The sequence below is a fragment of the Nicotiana sylvestris genome, chromosome 2 (assembly GCF_000393655.2).
Source record: "Nicotiana sylvestris chromosome 2, ASM39365v2, whole genome shotgun sequence".
In the NCBI taxonomy this organism is placed as follows: domain Eukaryota; kingdom Viridiplantae; phylum Streptophyta; class Magnoliopsida; order Solanales; family Solanaceae; genus Nicotiana; species Nicotiana sylvestris.
In genome coordinates, this window is record NC_091058.1 from 215,151,112 (window position 1) to 215,167,372 (window position 16,261).

Sequence of the window (16,261 nt, forward strand, 5' to 3'; positions counted from 1 at the left end):
CTGATTTCGGAAAAAAAATGAAATTTTTTTGAAAAAAAAAAAAAATTTCTTATGTCCAAACGGGCTCAGTCCTACTGAAAACACAATTAATTGCAAATCATATTTATTCAGCCTAGTGATGAAATATAGAAATTAATTTTTTTGATTTTAGAGTAAATACTAGTGCAAAACAAGTATTTATCCTTCTTTGATGGGAGGTAAATGTCAATCGAGTCGTGTGATGGGATCACCAAAACCAACGATAAATGCGACACCAAGGCAACTTACGATTTCTTTTTTTTGGTTTTCCGTATCTCATACCCGCATTGAAGCCCGATTATATCCGGATTCGTACGGCATATGACCCCATTCGGGGGAAAGCGCTCCCTACCAAGAATTTGTCCATACCCAGAGTTCGAACTCGAGATTTAATACCCAGAGTTCGAACTCGAAATCTCTGATTAAAGGAAGAGCAGTCTCATTTATTGCTCCACATATTTTGGTGATACCTTACGATTTATTATAACGTTGGTGTCATGAACTCTCCTATTTAAAGACAACCTCATCAGCTCCCCCAAAACTAGCCGTTACGAAACTTACATATACAAAGTTCAAACTTCCTCCTCTCTTTACTCACTCTCTCTCTCTCTCTCTGCAAATTCACTTTCTCTCTCTAAATCCATAAAGCTCAAATGACAATCTCAGTAGAATCTTCATCTCCTGCTTCACTTAACAAGGTTCTTGATTCTCCTCTTAATAACACAACATTAAAGATTACAACTTTAGATTCATTTTTTCTGTACTACCCCTTTTGTTTTTATTAATTTTCAGTATAATAAATTACCCAAAAAAACTAAATTTTTTCACTATTTAATTTTCAGGGGTCATCAAGTTTGATGGGTTCTTCACCAATTTACAGTCCATCTTCAGATAAACGTTTTTGGAGTACTCTACGCAGTAGAGTTGATACTCTTCTTGAAAATCGACTCCCTATTGATTTTCCCCTCCCTGCTCAAAAGGTAAATTTTAACTAGTAATATTTTGTATTATCAGTGAAATTTAATCTGTGATAGCATGTTATAGTTACCTAGGAAATGCCCTGATTATGTAAATATCTTTATACCGTCAGAGCATAGGAAACTCTTTAATTTTTTTTGGGGTCTTAATTGGTCCATGTTTTAAAAAAAAAAGAAGAAGATTTTTTGGGGGTCTTGATTTTTGTTTAATTTTGTGTGAAAATGGTTGCTCCGAGGCTTGGTGTAACTGGTAAGTTTTCGAGCTGTAGAAACAAACTTTTGCAGAAATGCAGAGTAAGGCTGCATTTCTGCAAAATGGTTGTCGCTGAATGATGGAGCAGCAGAGGATTTTGTGTACTATTAGTGAAATTTAACCTGTGATAGCACGTTAGTTACCTAGGAAATGACCTGATTGTGTAAATATCTTTACACCATTAATGCACATAATTTAAACCTTTTTTGTGCTTCATTTTTTAATTGGTAAATGTTTATTTTTTGAATTTTTTTGGGGTCTTAATTTTTGTTTAATTTTGTGTGAAAATGGTTGTTGTAGAGTGATGGAGCAGCAGAGGATAAATCAAAGAGAATGAAGGAGGATGCTATGCTTTTACTAAGAGGATTTGATTCTGTTTCTTACACTCTTTCAGAGTTGTCTAACAATCTTGAAAATGCCCTTCAGGTATATATATATCCCTTGTTTTAATATATGATTGTAGGTTATATAGGATTAATTGTGTGAGTTTTTGATAAGGCTTTTTCTTTTATGGAAATATGACTTTTTTAAAGGAAGTTTTGGCTTGTGAAATTGAGGTTTTATCTCAAGTTGACCATTGTAGTCCGCTCTTTCCTAGTGACGAAGCCAGGAATTTCATCTAGGGTGTTCAAACTTGAAAGAAGTAAAAAATATCTCTGATAAAGGGTGTTCAATACAGTATATGTTATATACCACTAAAATCTAATATTTTACCTATATATACCGCGTAATTTTTTAATGAAGGGCGGTCTGGTTTGTTGACCACCCTTGGAGCTACATAGCTTCGCCCTGCTCCTTCTTCGGATCCTGCGCATAGCAGGAGCTTAGTGCACTAGGCTGCTCTTTTTTAATTGCTAATGAGAATGAAAGAATTACCATCTATCTTGTTTGTCATTAACCAGAAGTTGCTCATAGTGTCAAGCATATGTAAGTTCTAAAAGCTGTACAATGTAACTTTAAAGCAAATTCAGGATTTAAAATCAGTGTATTTGAAACCCTCTAAGTAGAGTCTATTTAATAATGTTATTTAAATTTTTCTCTATACATATATATTGTTGATATATGATTTATTGTGTGATTTATCAAAGGCCTTTTGTTTTAAGGAAGATATGGTTTGATGAGAAGAAGTTTTTGTTTGTAAAGTTGAGGTTCTTCTACATTTATCATTTAACAAGAAGTTGCTCATAGATACTGTTAAGCATTAGGTATTCTTTTACGGTTCTGCAATATAACTTTTGAGGCATAACAGTTTGGCAATATTTTGTTGAAGTTGAAAAATCGCATATTTGAAGTTGAAAAAGAGTATTTGGAAGAATGTACCTTGTAATATAGTTGAAAAAGAATATTTAGAAGTTGAAAGTTGTGTTTGCACGTGCATACATTGTTTGGAAACGTAGAAATAAACGTCGAGCTAGTGATCATATATATTGTATATATATTCATACAGGGAGCGAGAGATCTAGCGAAACCGCCCACATTAACAGATATACTTCATTGCACAATGGAGAAGGCAAAAAGTGGAGAAAACCAATCAAAGGAAGGTAAAGATGAGGGTTTTAAAGAAAAGAAAGAGAGTGAAGAAAGCAACAAAGGATTGAAGAGGAAATTGGATGAATGCTCAGATGATGCACAACAAGATGATGATACCAAAAAAGAAAATGGGCAGGTCACAAAAGAGCTGGGAAAGTTCAAGAAAGCCAAAAATGTTTGTACCCCTTCATTCCTTTTTCTTGTGTTCTATTGCTTGTTTCTACTATTTCTTTCCTGAGCCGAGGGTCTATCGGAAACAACCTCTCTACCCTCCCAAGGGTCTAAGGTCTACGTACACAGTATCCTCCTCAGACCCCAATTGTGGGACTTCACTGGGCTGTTGTTGTTGTTGTTATTTCTCCAAGAATGATTATAGTTACTTTTGCTGCATTTGTGTTTGCCGACCTCAACTTGTTTAAGATTGAGGCATAGTTGTTGTTGTTGCTACTGCATTTGTGTTTAAGTGCTAACTTGATATTATCTCTGTGTAGCTTGCAATATCCATGGCATCAAAAGCGGCCACATTAGCTCGAGAATTGAAATCATTAAGATCAGACTTACGTTTTATGCAAGAACGTTCTGCTCTTTTGGAGGAGGAGAATAGAAGACTTCGCGATGGCTTTGACAAAGGGATACCACCAGAAGAAGATGACCTGGTAATGACACTTGACATCCTCACTCAAGTTGTTTACTACTTGAACCGTGATATAGATTTAAGTTATATAAACTGACAGTATAATATATTATATGATAGACGACATTGAGTGATACTACTTGAACCATGACATTCGAATTGTCTACTACATCAACCATGGCATGATGTATAATAAATTATATGTTATGTCACTCTATAGAAAACATAGAGTGACACTACTCGAACCGCGACACTCAAATTGTTTGTTACTTTGGGCCATGACACAAAAATTGTTTGACACAATGTAGCATAGGTTTATGGTATATAATCTGACAGTATAATATGGTAGATAAACATAGAGCTATGCTGCTTGAACCGTGACACTCAAATGGTTTACTACTTGAACCATGACAGAAAGTAAGATAGATTCAAAAAGGCCAGCCTGGTGCACTAAGTTCCCGCTATGCTATGTGGGATCCAGGGAAGGGCCGGACCACAAGTTTCTAATTGTACGCAACCTTACCCTGCATTTCTGCAAGAGGCTGTTTCTATGGCTCGAACGTGTAACCTCCTGGTCACATGGCATCAACTTTACCAGTTAAACGAAGCCTCCCCTTCAGAATGTAAGATAGATTGAAATTGTATAAACTAGCCGTTTATATATCTCACACACTAGATAAGAATAGTCATGATCAACCTTAGATTAAAATTCATATTCTATCATTTGAATTGTGACTCAAAATAGATATCTGCAAAATATCTGCGCATTTAATCTACTTCTTTTACTTTGCTCAGGTGAGGCTTCAAATGGAGGCACTTCTTACTGAAAAATCAAGACTTGCAAATGAAAATGCAAACTTGAATAGGGAAAACCAATGCCTTAGACATCTTGTTGAGTACCACCAGTTGACCTCACAAGATCTCTCTGCATCCTATGAAGATTTACTAAGAGGAATGGGTTTGGACATTTCTCCAGAGGAGGATACCGAGACAAATGGCGGATCAGGAACACGACAGAAAGATATATACGGTATTTCCAAATCACTAGATGAGATCTATGATGAAGAATGAAGAAACAATGATAAAGTATAAACCTGCTTTTTAAATCAATGTAATCTGCCTATATCGCGAATATTGTAAAATTTTGTAGCTCATATTGCAAGTTGTGTTCTCTATAATGAAAGACAACAATTATGTTGTTCATCCTCCAAACTTCATCCCAACAACACCTTCATTCATCAAGTAAAGCTTGATTTAAGTTGTACTTATCTTAGAGTAGAAGCATCGACGCATAGGAAGATGCAACCATATTGAATGGGTTCAACTGAAACTAGTATTTTCGATACTGATCTTAGAGTTATAATTTCAAAAGTACATCTATCTCGATGACAATTGGCTGTCCTTGCAATAAATAATCACTACATTAGGTACCTTAACCCTTCATAATTCCAAGAATGAAGAATATGAAAGGCTCAAATTAAAGGTAAAAACAGGCCAGGACAAGGAGACTAGAGGACTTTCATTGTAGAGAAAACTTGTCATAGTTCTTGAAAATGGATAAATTATGAGAGTTGGACCATGGATTTTTTAGACGTATGGACCGCAAAGGCAGCTCGATGCATGAAGTATCCCGCATTCACACAGGGTCCGGGGAAGGACCGCACCTCAAGGAATGTGATGTAGGCCGTCTATCCTGATGCAAGTATCAGTGGCTGATTCCACGACCTCGAACCCGTGAGTCACATGGAGACAAGCCAAACCTTCAAAATCTAAGTAGTGGAGAATAATTAAAAATGTGGCCAGTCAAGAAGACTAAGATGACTTCTATTGTAGAAGCTATGTAATTAAAGATTAGGGAAGACAAAATGTTTGTATGTATATAGTTCTAAGATGTTTGTATATAATTCTCATTTCATTGACACTCTAATGGAGTTGCAAATGGGCTGTAATCTCTAATTTGTTAGAGAGTATACACTTTTTTCTCTTTCACCGGAAGTGGTTTAGAAAATAATCCAAAGTTAACAATGTCAGGTTTAAGAACTAAACTTGCGCATTTTGTATAAAGCAGAATTAGACTATAATGCAGGGACTAAAATCGCTATTTTTTCATAATATAAATATAATTAGTAAGATAAGCCAAAATAATGAAGTATTACTTTGTAGAATAAACTAGTAAGGCTGGCTAACGGCTTAAATATTATTTTCTTCTTTCTTTTTCCTCTCCAATCATTTTATAAAATCACAAATGATATGTTTGTAAACAGGATCCATGTTCTAGGAAGTCAATAAAATTTTGGATTTAATTTTTAAAATAAGTGAGCCAAGCTAAGGTGTATGATATGTTCATGGCATCCCATTATCTCAAGACCTTAGTGGAACAGAATTAACCAAAAAATAATCATCTAGCCTTAGAATTCAAATCTTCTCAATAGGAAGCCAAATGAAGAAACAAATGCCTCAATTTGTTTGTGCATTGGCATTTTTCTTGATTGCAACCTGCACTATTGGCATATTCACCATATTCTTATAAACCACCTGTTTCAACATACAATAAAGTCCCAAACCCAGTAAAGAGTGACAATTATCATGTGTCACCATTGTCACAAGACAAATACAAAGTGCCATAATTTTCCATGAATCAAGGTACCCTCAACGCCTAAACATGAATACAAGGTGCCATCTAGCTTACCAGAGAATAACAATTACGAGAAGCCATCAGTTCCAAAAAATAACTACAACAAGGTGCCATCTGTTCCAAAAGATAACTATTACAAGACACCCTCAGTGCCTAAACAAGTATACGAGGCACCTTCTTTGCCAAAGAATAACTACTACAAGAAGCCATATGTTCCAGAATATAACTACAAGAAGGTGCCATCTGTTCCAAAAGATAACTATTACAAGGCACCCTCAGTGCCTAAACAGGAATACGAGGCACCATCTTTGCCAAAGAATGACTACTACAAGAAGCCATATGTTCCAAAATATAACTACAAAAAGGTGCCATCTCTTCCAAAAGATAATTATTACAAGGCACCCTCAGTGCCTAAACAGGTGTACGAGGCACCATCTTTGCCAAAGAATGACTACTACAAGAAGCCATATGTTTCAGAATATAACTACAACAAGGTGTCATCTGTTCCAAAAAATAACTATTACAAGACACCCTCAGTGCCTAAACAGGTATACGAGGCACCATCTTTGCCAAAGAATGACTACTACAAGAAGCCATATGTTCCAGAATATAACTACAAGAAGGTGCCATCTGTTCCAAAAGATAACTATTACAAGGCACCCTCAGTGCCTAAACAGGTATACGAGGCACCATCTTTGCCAAAGAATGACTACTACAAGAAGCCATATGTTCCAGAATATAACTACAAGAAGGTGTCATCTCTTCCAAAAGATAACTATTACAAGGCACCCTCAGTGCTTAAACAGGTATACGAGGCACCATCTTTGCCAAATAATGACTACTACAAGAAGCCATATGTTCCAGAATATAACTACAAGAAGGTGCCATCTGTTCCAAAAGATAACTATTACAAGGCACCCTCAGTGCCTAAACAGGTATACGAGGCACCATCTTTGCCAAAGAATGACTACTACAAGAAGCCATATGTTCCAGAATATAACTACAAGAAGGTGCCATCCCTTCCAAAAGATAACTATTACAAGGCACCCTCAGTGCCTAAACAGGTATACGAGGCACCATATTTGCCAAAGAATGCTACTATAAGAAGCCATATGTTCCAGAATATAACTACAAGAAGGTGCCATCTGTTCCAAAAGATAACTATTACAAGGCACCCTCAGTGCCTAAACAGGTATACGAGGCACCATCTTTGCCAAAGAATGACTACTGCAAGAAGCCATATGTTCCAGAATATAACTACAAGAAGGTGCCATCTGTTCCAAAAGATAACTATTACAAGGCACCCTTAGTGCCTAAACAGGTGTACGAGGCACCATCTTTGCCAAAGAATGACTACTACAAGAATCCATATGTTCCATAATATAATTACAAGAAGGTGCCATATGTTCCAAAAGATAACTATTACAAGGTACCCTCAGTGCCTAAACAGGTATACGAGGCACCATCTTTGCCAAAGAATGACTACTACAAGAAGGTGCCATCTGTTCCAAAAAATAACTATTACAAGGCACTCTCAGTGCCTTAACAGGTATACGAGGCACCATCTTTGCCAAAGAATGACTGCCACAAGAAGCCATATGTTCCAGAATATAACTACAAGAAGGTGCCATCTCTTCCAAAAGATAACTATTACAAGGCACCTTCAGTGCCTAAACAGGTGTACGAGGCACCATCTTTGCCAAAGAATGACTACTACAAGAAGCCATATGTTTCAGAATATAACTACAACAAGGTGCCATCTGTTCCAAAAAATAACTATTACAAGACACCCTCAGTGCCTAAACAGGTATACGAGGCACCATCTTTGCCAAAGAATGACTACTACAAGAAGCCATATGTTCCAGAATATAACTACAAGAAGGTGCCATCTGTTCCAAAAGATAACTATTACAAGGCACCCTCAGTGCCTAAACAGGTATACGAGGCACCATCTTTGCCAAAGAATGACTACTACAAGAAGCCATATGTTCCAGAATATAACTACAAGAAGGTGTCATCTCTTCCAAAAAATAACGATTACAAGGCACCCTCAGTGCCTAAACAGGTGTACGAGGCACCATCTTTGCCAAAGAATGACTACTACAAGAAGCCATATGTTTCAGAATATAACCCTAACAAGGTGCCATCTGTTCCAAAAAATAACTATTACAAGACACCCTCAGTGCCTAAACAGGTATACGAGGCACCATCTTTGCCAAAGAATGACTACTACAAGAAGCCATATGTTCCAGAATATAACTACAAGAAGGTGTCATCTGTTCCAAAAGATAACTATTACAAGGCACCCTCAGTGCCTAAATAGGTATACGAGGCACCATCTTTGCCAAAGAATGACTACTACAAGAAGCCATATGTTCTAGAATATAACTACAAGAAGGTGTCATCTCTTCCAAAAGATAACTATTACAAGGCACCCTCGGTACCTAAATAGGTGTACGAGGCACCATCTTTGCCAAAGAATGACTACTACAAGAAGCCATATGTTTCAGAATATAACTACAACAAGGTGCCATATCTTCCAAAAGATAACTATTACAAGGCACCCTCAGTGCCTAAACAGGTATACGAGGCACCATCTTTGCCAAAGAATGACTACTATAAGAAGCCATATGTTCCAGAATATTACTACAAGAAGGTGCCATCTGTTCCAAAAAATAACTATTACAGGCACCCTCAATGCCTAAACAGGTATACGAGGCACCATCTTTGCTAAAGAATGACTACTACAAGAAGCCATGTGTTCTAAAATATAACTGCAAGAAGGTGCCATCTCTTCCAAAAGATAACTATTACAAGGCACCCTCAGTGCCTAAGCAGGTATACACAACACTACCAAAGAATGACTACCACAAGAAGCTATTTGTTCGAGAGTATAACTACAAGAAAGAGTCATCTCTTCTAAAAAATAACTACTACAAGGTACCTTCAATGCCTAAACAGGAATACAAAGCGCCATCTTTGCCAAAGAAGCCATCAATTCCAAAAGATAACTACAAGAAGGTGCCATCTCTTCTAAAAATAACTATTAGAAGGCACCCTCAACACCTAAAAAGGAATACAAGATGTCATCTGTACCAAAGAATGACTACTACAAAATGCCATCAGTTCCAAAGAATAACTAGAAGGTGCCATATGTACCTGAACATATGGTGCCATCGTTACAAAAGAATGACTACTACAAAAAGCCATCTGTTCCAAAAAATAAGTACAAAAATGTTTCATCTCTTTCAAAAAATAACTACTACAAAGTACCCTCAATGCCTAAATAGGAATACGAGGTGCCCTCTTTGTCTCAGAATGATTATTACAAAAAAACTATCAACTTCTCCACCACTACCGTTATGATTTAACATATGATGCACATTATATTTAACCAACGTCACGTTCATGAATTGCATATTATATTGCAGGAGAAAGACATTGGAAATAAAAGTTTATTATTTGATGGTAACATGCATGTCCATAGTTATGACTGGGCTTAAGTGCTTAAGGACAAGAACAGCCTTAAATTATGCTTTAATTCGTTTGTAAAATAGCCAAAAATGACGTTGGATTTACTTCCTATGCGTAATTACTTTTCCATTAATTTGCATTGGTTTGCATGTGCATGTGGATTATGTCACCTTGTGAGTCATTCTCGGGTGAAATTCAAAAATAGCCAGATTTATAAGTGGTAATTGAAAAATAGTTACAGTTTTAAAAGTAATTGAAATTTAGCCACTTTTCATGTAAAGATAAATCTGAACGAAAACACTGTTCAAAATCCGGAAAATATTCCAGCATAATATACTGGAGTTCCAGAATAATATACTAGAACTCTAGTATATTATACTGGAACTCCAGTATAATATACTGGTCCAATATAATACGGTGGAAGTTCATACACAGGTGCACCAATCTCCAGTAATATTATGCTGGAACTTTCCGTGTTGCAGCAAAATAGTGACTATTTTTCAATTATTTTGCAAATGTTGGCTATTTTTAAATTACCAATCTAAAAATTGGCTAGCCCATGCAATTTTGACGTCATTCTCATCGGTCTATTAAGATTTTCTAAATTTTTTATACTATCACCGTGTATAATTTCATTTAATTAATTGATTATGTTAGTGGATGTCGATAATTCCGACTCTCTTAAGTACGATTAAATTGTAAAGGTATATTTAGTAACACTAATTGATAGCCTAAAACATATGATAAATGAAATTTTATAATTTATCGGTACATTTAACTTAATTCATAATTAACTCCAAACACACTTTTCTTATTAATCCCTAAAACTATACAAAATAGAAAATAGCTTGATTATTCTTGGCCAATCAATTATAGTGGGATTTCATTATTTATTGAACTAACTTTCTAAAAGACATTTCAAACTTTAAAGTAATAACATCATAGTGCATTTACAAGTGTTGGTTTTCCACAATATATCCGTATATTTCAAATATAGTGGGGTCGGGAGGGTCAGATGTACGCAGCCTTACCCCTACCCTGGACGGACAGAAATGTTGTTTTCGATAGACAACCAAAAACCAATGAAGGAAGAAATTTAAACAAATACATTCACATTTTCTAACTTTCCGTTATAACTAGGAAACATAGGTGCCTGATCTCGCGCATTACTTCTGAATATATTCCAATATTATATGTAAGAATCCTAACATTTCGCGATAGAGAGGCGTGGACATGTTATATATGATCTCAAACTCTCATGAGCTAGTTTTTGGGATTAAAATTAAACGGTCCGTAATAAAATAATAGTATTTGGAAAAAGATGTCTTAATTCTTGAATTTTTAGTTAAGAAAAGTGGGTTGGGAAGAGGGTAATTATGTGGAAATTAAAAAGTACAAATGAGATGGGCAAAAACTATATAATATAATCTGTTGGCTAATTTTTGTATGGACAAAAGATATTTAACCAATCCACACCTTTTTTAATTCCTTTTTTTTTTTACACTTATCAACCAATTTTTAGCTATTAAAACCAGGCAAAACTCAATATCTTTTACCAATTTAAGAAAAAAGGAAAATACCATTTTTTAAAAAAAAAAACAAGTCCAGAGAGATTCATCTAATTTCAAGTTATTATAGCCTCCCACTTTCTTCAACTTTTTCTTGTTCTTTTCCTCATTATAATATGTGGCAGAGTAAAAAGCTGAATATTTCTAGTGGCATCAAAAGCTTTTCTCCTCCCCCTTGCAAAATATAGAATCCCAACAAGGGCGGAGCTAGACTGCCGGAAGCGGATTCGATCGAACCTAATAACTTTGATTCGAACCCTGTATTCGTCTTAAAAATTCATTAAATATATATAAATTATTAATTTAGAACTCAATAACTTAAAATGATAAGAAACCCAAACTCATAACTTAAAAATCCTGACTCCGCCTCTGTACTCCACCCCCACCCCCCCCCCAAAAAACCCCCCTCAAGTGGTAGCTTTTTAGCTCTATAAATTCAAGCTTGCACCTTTCACTTCTCCTTCATGTCCTATCCTTCTATCCTTTGTCAACCCGCATTGCTCTTTGTCGCGCTACTTTATCGAGTAGAGATTTGAATAAAAACTCTATTTTACGTTGTATTTACAAACACATATTAAAAAAATTTCACACTTAAAAATTACACACTTCAAACAAAAAACCAGAAGAATTCCTCTGTTTTTGCTCTGTTTTCAATTGCAATTTTGGTCCAAAACAATACCAAAATGTCTCCTCCTATATCAAACTTTTCTCCACAAGAACTAATAGAAGAAAATGAAAATGTGAGTAACTGGAGTTTCATGCAAATCCTCAACAACTCTTCTTCCTACCAAAATAATCAATCCGATACAACGGAGGAAATCGACGTTCAACCTTCGACGAAGCAATGTTCTTCTTCCATTATGAACACAAGAAGCTTGGATATGTGCACAGAGATATTAGGAAGCGAGACGGGCAGTAATTATATCAGTGAAAGCAATATGGATGAATTCTTTTCTGACATTTCTCGTGGTGTTAAACGATCAAAATGTCGAGAATTCAAGAAAAGAATCAAGAAGACAGTAACTTTTCCACCTCCTCTGACTTCAATCAGTGGAATGGACAGAGTACAGATAAAATCTTATCGTGAAGGCGGGCGCCTAGTTTTAAGGGCTGCAAGGATAAGTACTTGCAGCCCTTACTTTCAGGCTGAGCGTGCTAACGGCACGCTCAGACTTTCTTGGGTAAAATATGGTAATAATAATGAAATGGAAGTTGAACAAGATGTTGAAGTTCAAAATGGTGAAAAAGCAGAAGCCGAAGTCGAAGCCAAAGTCATTGAACATGAAAATGGTGATGATTATTGGCCAAAGAATGGTAGAAGAAGATTAGCAAGGAAGTGTAAGGAAAGTGGAAATAGAAGCAAAGGGATACAAAACTGGGGGCAATTATGGGTGGTCATTTCCTAAAGAATTCACCTATGAAACACCGACGCTGTAAAGAATTTTTACGTTATCAGTATAATTTTAATTTTTAATCTAGTGTAGCAAGTAAGTTGCTTTATTATCTATGCTACTAACCGCACTTTGTATGGCGATTATCTGTAATTATTATTTAGGTGACCTGATAGCGAAAAATTCTTCTTACCTATCAGTGTATAAACGTTAAAATATTCATAAAAAGCCAAATGCTTTCTTTTGGAAATTTGGCTGGATCTACACCTCTCTTTTACCCCATCTTGGTAATATATAGCAGCAACAACAACAACAATAAATTTAATATAATCAGATAGAAAAGTTATTTCTAACAGACCCTCGATTTTTTCCCATTTTGCTACTACTGTTAAACCTCTCTATAACAATATCCCTTTATAACAACACTTCACTATAAAAGCTAAGTTTTTTCAGAACCAATTTTTATGTTATAATATATGTTCTATATAACAGCATTTCGCTATACAACAACAACAACAACAACCTAGTATAATCCCACTTAGTGAGGTATGAGGAGGGTAGTGTGTACGCAGACCTTACCCCTACCCTGGGGTAGAGAGGCTGTTTCCAAATAGACCCCCGGCATCCTTCCCTCCAAAAACTTCCCACCTTGCTCTTGGGGAGACTCGAACTCACAACCTCTTGGTTGAAAGTGGAGGTTGCTTACCATCAGAACAACCCCTCCAAGAGCATTTCGCTATAACATCAAAAAATATTCGGAACAAATAAGATTATTGTAGAGAGGTTTAACTGTGTATTTATTCTCATTCTTTTGTACATGGAGTAGTTATTATGGTTCTCACAGTATGATTCAACTTTGCTAATATTCTTTTTTCTAATTGTTTATTACTGCCTTATTCTTCACTGGAATGTATGGAGAACCTTTCACCTTTTCATTGGAGAGGAATTATAACTATTGGTACAACTTGATGTATGACTCATCAGTCATCACCAATTCAATAATTTTCTTGTCTCCTCACATGCATGAGCAATGAGCCATTCACAATATAAGCACGAGTTTAATTTTTATACACCGTAGTAAAAAGAACTTTTACATTATCAGATCGTTTAAAAATAATTAACAAAATATATATAAATACCGTCTATGAAAAGTGAGACTAGTAATCAGAATAAGAAGGTCAATTATATGCTACAACAGATTAAAATATATTGATTGCGTAAATTATTTTTATACTATCAGTATATATAAGTTAAATTTATGCTAAAACATAAATAGAAATGAGCAAAATGTGCTCATGCTTCATGCAAGTGGGCTGCAGTACTAGGTGTACATATGACTGGTAACTGTCATTGCCTAAAGCAAACAAGATAACACTTGAACTAAAAGCAGATAGGGCAATTTTTCGGAAAATGCTGACCTATATTCGGATTTCCAACTACACACTTTATCTTTGCGGGAATCATATTACTCCCTAAACTATTTTAAAGTAAAATTATTTGCAATCTTAACGTTGCCGTGACAGAGTGTGTGAGAAGCAAGAAAAAATAATTTTCAGATTTTTTTTCTTTTTTACCATTTTTCTTACTTTTTTTTTCCTTTTCCTTTTTCTTTGTCTTTTTTCTTTTACTTCTTTTTTCGTTTCTTCTTTAATTTCGACGGATATTCATTCACCGACAACTTTGCCTAATCGTTTTTCTTCTATTTATTCTGCTTTTCATTTTCCTCTTTTTACCCTTTTCACACACATATTAAACTCTCAAAAAGATCTATTCATAAGCAAAGCAAAATACACTCAGATTTGGGGGGGGGGGAGGAAATTATCATCGGAAAACCTTCCCAAGCCGAAAAAATTGATATATTGATATTTTAACAAGAAAAATCTTCTCAGCTTATATTCATTTTTATTTCTTTTGCTCTTCCTCCCATACATAAATTATACTTTCAAGAAAAAATTATATATATCTAAAACAAAACGGGATAAAAACCTGTCGTCGGAAAAAAAAAATTCGCCGGAACAAATTGGTATTCGTTAAATTCCGATGACCACCATTTTATGCCATCGGTGACCACAACAAAAAGAAAAAAAATGAAATACCAAAAAAAAAATGAGAATAATAAGAAATAAGAAAAAAGGATAAGAAAAAGAAGAAAGAATAAAAAAAGTACTAAAAATACATGTGGGGGCGTGTGTAATTCACCACTTGCCAAGAGTTTAGTTGTCTAGCTTTAGGGTGGTATTTATTCCATTTAAAAAAGGTTAAGGAGGTAATAGGATTCCCGCAAAGATAAAGTGTATAGTTGAAAATTCGGGTATAGGTCAGGGGTACTTATGCATTTTCCTCCAATTTTTCTAAAAAAGAATAGTATTAGTGGAACTAAAGTCGCGATAAAGTCAAGATTATTGTGGCGAACAGAATTGCGACGTAAAGGATAAAGAGTTTTTGTGGCTACAGAAATTGCAATTGAAAGTCGAGTAGGTCGTCACTAAAAGTCGATTAGGGTCGCCGCTAGAAATAGCGACCTTGTCGGCATTCGTCGCAACTTACTCAGCTTTTAGTGGCGATCTGAGTCGCCACGGAATCGTTCATCCTTTCAGTTTGGCCACAATAACCTTAACTTTATGGCGACTTTTGTCGTGTGAGTGTTAATTTTTTGTAGCGACTATAAACTATAGTCGCCACTATAAAGTCATCATTCATTGACGACCTACCCATGATGTTTTTTTTTTTTTTTGAATATTTTTGGTCGCATAAGTTTTTACATTTTGTTGCATCTTCAGTCGCCGCTAAATGTTATCTGTATTGCCACTAAAAGTCGAATAGATTGCTAGTAAAGTTATTATTTATTGGCGATCTACCTAAAATATAGCTTCAATTACGTGATGGTTCTAATACATAAAAATATCATAAATATCATTTGAGTCAATCAATAGCCATGTAGTTTATAACTATGTTCCCACGATCTCGAGTTTTTGGTCAATATTGTCCCTTATTTTTGAGGTTAGGTCTATTTTTGTCCCTCAAATATAACACTGAGCATATTTAATCCTTTAAGTATGCTAAAGTGAAGCACCTTAGTCTCACTGACAGAATCTGTCCAAGATCAATTACGGAGTTGGTTTCGGCACTCACCGTCTTTTTAATTTACTTATCGAAAATATTTTATAAACCAACACCCACTAATAATACATAGCTGATAAAATCAAGATTTTAACATTGAAACTTTTACTTTTAAAAATTTCGGTTGATTTTTTCCGAAAAGAAAAGTTAAAATTTGAAAAAAATAGAGCTGCCAAGATTACTTCTAGGCATATTATTGAAGTAAACGAATAGCCCGATTATATTATCACTTTTAGCTCGCAGCAGAAACTATTTACATCTGGTAGCCGAAAAAGTATATAAAATTTGTATAATTTTTGTATATTAACATACAAAATGTATATATATATACAAAATAATATACAAATTTTATATTTTTTTCGTCTATTATTTTTACAACGGCTATATAGTGTAATTTTCTCATTAAAAGCTGACACAGAAGGGGATATTTTTAAGGTCAAAATTTTAGAAGATATTATCTAAAAATGAGGAATTAAAGTGATAATTTGCGTTATCCAATAAAAGGAGAGGAAAACGTTTTGCTTTAGAACAGGATTTGCTTAATGAATAAGAGTTGGTTAACACCGTTAGTTTTTGAACACATTTTGTCCGTGAGATTAAAGGTGCTCCACTTTAACATACTAAAGGATTAAATATGCTCAAGATAATATTTGAGGGATCA

The 16,261-nt window shown here is 35.0% G+C and overlaps 3 protein-coding genes across 3 annotated transcripts; all 3 read left to right on the forward strand.

Moving 5' to 3' along the window:
* Window positions 1–562: 562 nt before the first annotated feature.
* On the forward strand, window positions 563–4,676 carry LOC104235242 (uncharacterized). The gene is made up of 6 exons (XM_009788963.2): window positions 563–716; window positions 861–998; window positions 1,549–1,674; window positions 2,696–2,953; window positions 3,270–3,434; window positions 4,208–4,676. Exons 1-6 carry the CDS (start codon window positions 672–674, stop codon window positions 4,481–4,483), a joined length of 1,008 nt encoding a protein of 335 aa, XP_009787265.1. The 5' UTR covers window positions 563–671; the 3' UTR covers window positions 4,484–4,676.
* Window positions 4,677–5,436: 760 nt separating this feature from the next.
* Window positions 5,437–8,370, forward strand: LOC104235246 (uncharacterized). Its single transcript, XM_070167340.1, is given in 6 exon segments — window positions 5,437–5,443; window positions 5,845–5,915; window positions 5,917–6,000; window positions 6,056–7,057; window positions 7,186–7,419; window positions 7,597–8,370. Coding segments are annotated over 6 exon segments (2,172 nt in total).
* Window positions 8,371–11,772: 3,402 nt separating this feature from the next.
* LOC138886274 (protein FANTASTIC FOUR 3-like) lies at window positions 11,773–12,495 on the forward strand. The gene has a single exon (XM_070167341.1). The coding sequence runs from the start codon at window positions 11,773–11,775 to the stop codon at window positions 12,493–12,495; it is 723 nt and encodes a 240-aa protein (XP_070023442.1).
* Window positions 12,496–16,261: the final 3,766 nt, after the last annotated feature.

Coding starts and splice junctions, on each gene's coding strand:
- LOC104235242 (XM_009788963.2), top strand. CDS start 672: ATGACAATCTCAGTAGAATCTTCATCTCCTGCTTCACTTAACAAG. Junction 2,954..3,269: donor AGTTCAAGAAAGCCAAAAAT/GTTTGTACCCCT, acceptor ATCTCTGTGTAG/CTTGCAATATCCATGGCATC. Junction 3,435..4,207: donor CACCAGAAGAAGATGACCTG/GTAATGACACTT, acceptor TACTTTGCTCAG/GTGAGGCTTCAAATGGAGGC.
- LOC138886274 (XM_070167341.1), top strand. CDS start 11,773: ATGTCTCCTCCTATATCAAACTTTTCTCCACAAGAACTAATAGAAGAA.